This window comes from Habropoda laboriosa, unplaced genomic scaffold (genome assembly GCF_001263275.1).
Source record: "Habropoda laboriosa isolate 0110345459 unplaced genomic scaffold, ASM126327v1 scaffold14, whole genome shotgun sequence".
NCBI lineage: Eukaryota > Metazoa > Arthropoda > Insecta > Hymenoptera > Apidae > Habropoda > Habropoda laboriosa.
Window position 1 is genome coordinate 1410029 of NW_017100137.1, and position 1477 is coordinate 1411505.

Consider the following 1477-nt stretch of genomic DNA (forward strand, 5'->3'; position numbering starts at 1 on the left):
ATTTTAAAGATAAAAAATTATATTATAAATAATATCAGCTATTTATAACTATACTGAACCTGCCAATTTCCTTGTAAAAACACTAACTTCCAGCTATAATGTACAATTTTTTTTCTACAATTACTGTTTGATTTAATTTAATAACTTGTGCTATATATTGATCGGTAGGAAGCAGAGTGTGAAAAAGCAGCAATGGACATAAAATACAACACCGACACAAAGATCGAAGACAACGCTAGACTGTTCCAACTCCAGAAAGCAAATTTCGATCAGGAAGTGAACACAGCTGTGGGTGACAAATTTTTTATAATCAATTTTTCCTGAATTATTGATATAAATAAGATTATAATTTCGATGAAATTATGTTGTTCGGTGTATAGAAAGCAGAGGCACAGTTGGCCTACGAACTTCAAGCAGCAAAGATAAGGCAACGGATACGAAACGAAGAGATTCAGATAGAGGTGGTGGAGAGGCGCAAACAGATCGAGGTGGAGGAACAGGAAGTCCGTCGAAAGGAACACGAGCTCCATAGTACCGTGCGACTACCCGCAGAAGCTGAACATTACAAAATTGGCAGAGTGGCCGAAGGAAAGAGGTGATTTAATATCTTCAATGCTCACTTAGATTTCGAATGCAAATTTAAATTTGAATTTGAAATTAAAGGTGACATTTGAAATTTGCATTTTGGAACACTTTTTCCAGGAATATCAGAAACATTAATTAAATAAAATTTTTGATAAGTGTCCAAACATTTAGCTGAAGTAATTTTTCCTATAAATAAAAGCAACACAAATCTTCAATATTGATTAAAATTGTGTCAATGTTAACATAAACTTCCTGAATATAGCCATCAGTTTTCAATTTTGTTCGTCATTCTCCACAGATTGACATTGATCCAAAAAAACATTATTCAAACAAGAATGCAGACTAAAAAAAAACATTTAAAATTAGAAAAGCAATTAAAAATCTGTCCATCAAAGAAAAATCTGGTCAAGACAAAAAAAGAATCAGGCCAGTATTAGCTGTCAGAGGGAACAAATCAATCGGTTTCCTCTACTATTTCCAACGTGAGCGTGTTTTAACTGGTTTCCACGTTTTTAGGACGCAAACCGTGAACGCGGCCAAAGCCGAAGCTGAAAGGATTCGATTGATCGGAGTAGCCGAGGCTCAAGCTCTAGAGGCAGTTGGAGTGTCGGAAGCTGAACGTATGCAGATGAAAGCGGTCGTCTACAAGAAGTACGGCGAGGCTGCCATTCTGAACATCGCTCTGAACGCGCTGCCAAAGGTAAGAGGTCTTCTACTTCAGGGCTCGTGTTAACGACCTGACGATTGTGAATTTACGCAGATTTTGCAAAATTCTGGAAATTTTTCATATTTTTGGATAAATTAGGAAGATTTCAAAGTTTAAAAATCTCAAGGCACTGTACTTGTGATTTCTGATTTTCCAGAGTTTGAAAATAATAGAATTTAAAATTTT

The 1477-nt window shown here is 35.6% G+C and overlaps 1 protein-coding gene across 1 annotated transcript in view; it reads left to right on the forward strand.

The window, feature by feature from the left end:
* LOC108579462 (flotillin-2) overlaps nt 1–1477 on the forward strand; it is a 96890-nt gene that overhangs the window by 93122 nt on the left and 2291 nt on the right. Inside the window, exons 4-6 of the mRNA XM_017943010.1 lie at nt 169–288; nt 381–595; nt 1102–1292. Coding sequence (XP_017798499.1) covers nt 169–288; nt 381–595; nt 1102–1292 — 526 coding nt within the window. The remainder of the gene's footprint in view (nt 1–168; nt 289–380; nt 596–1101; nt 1293–1477) is intronic.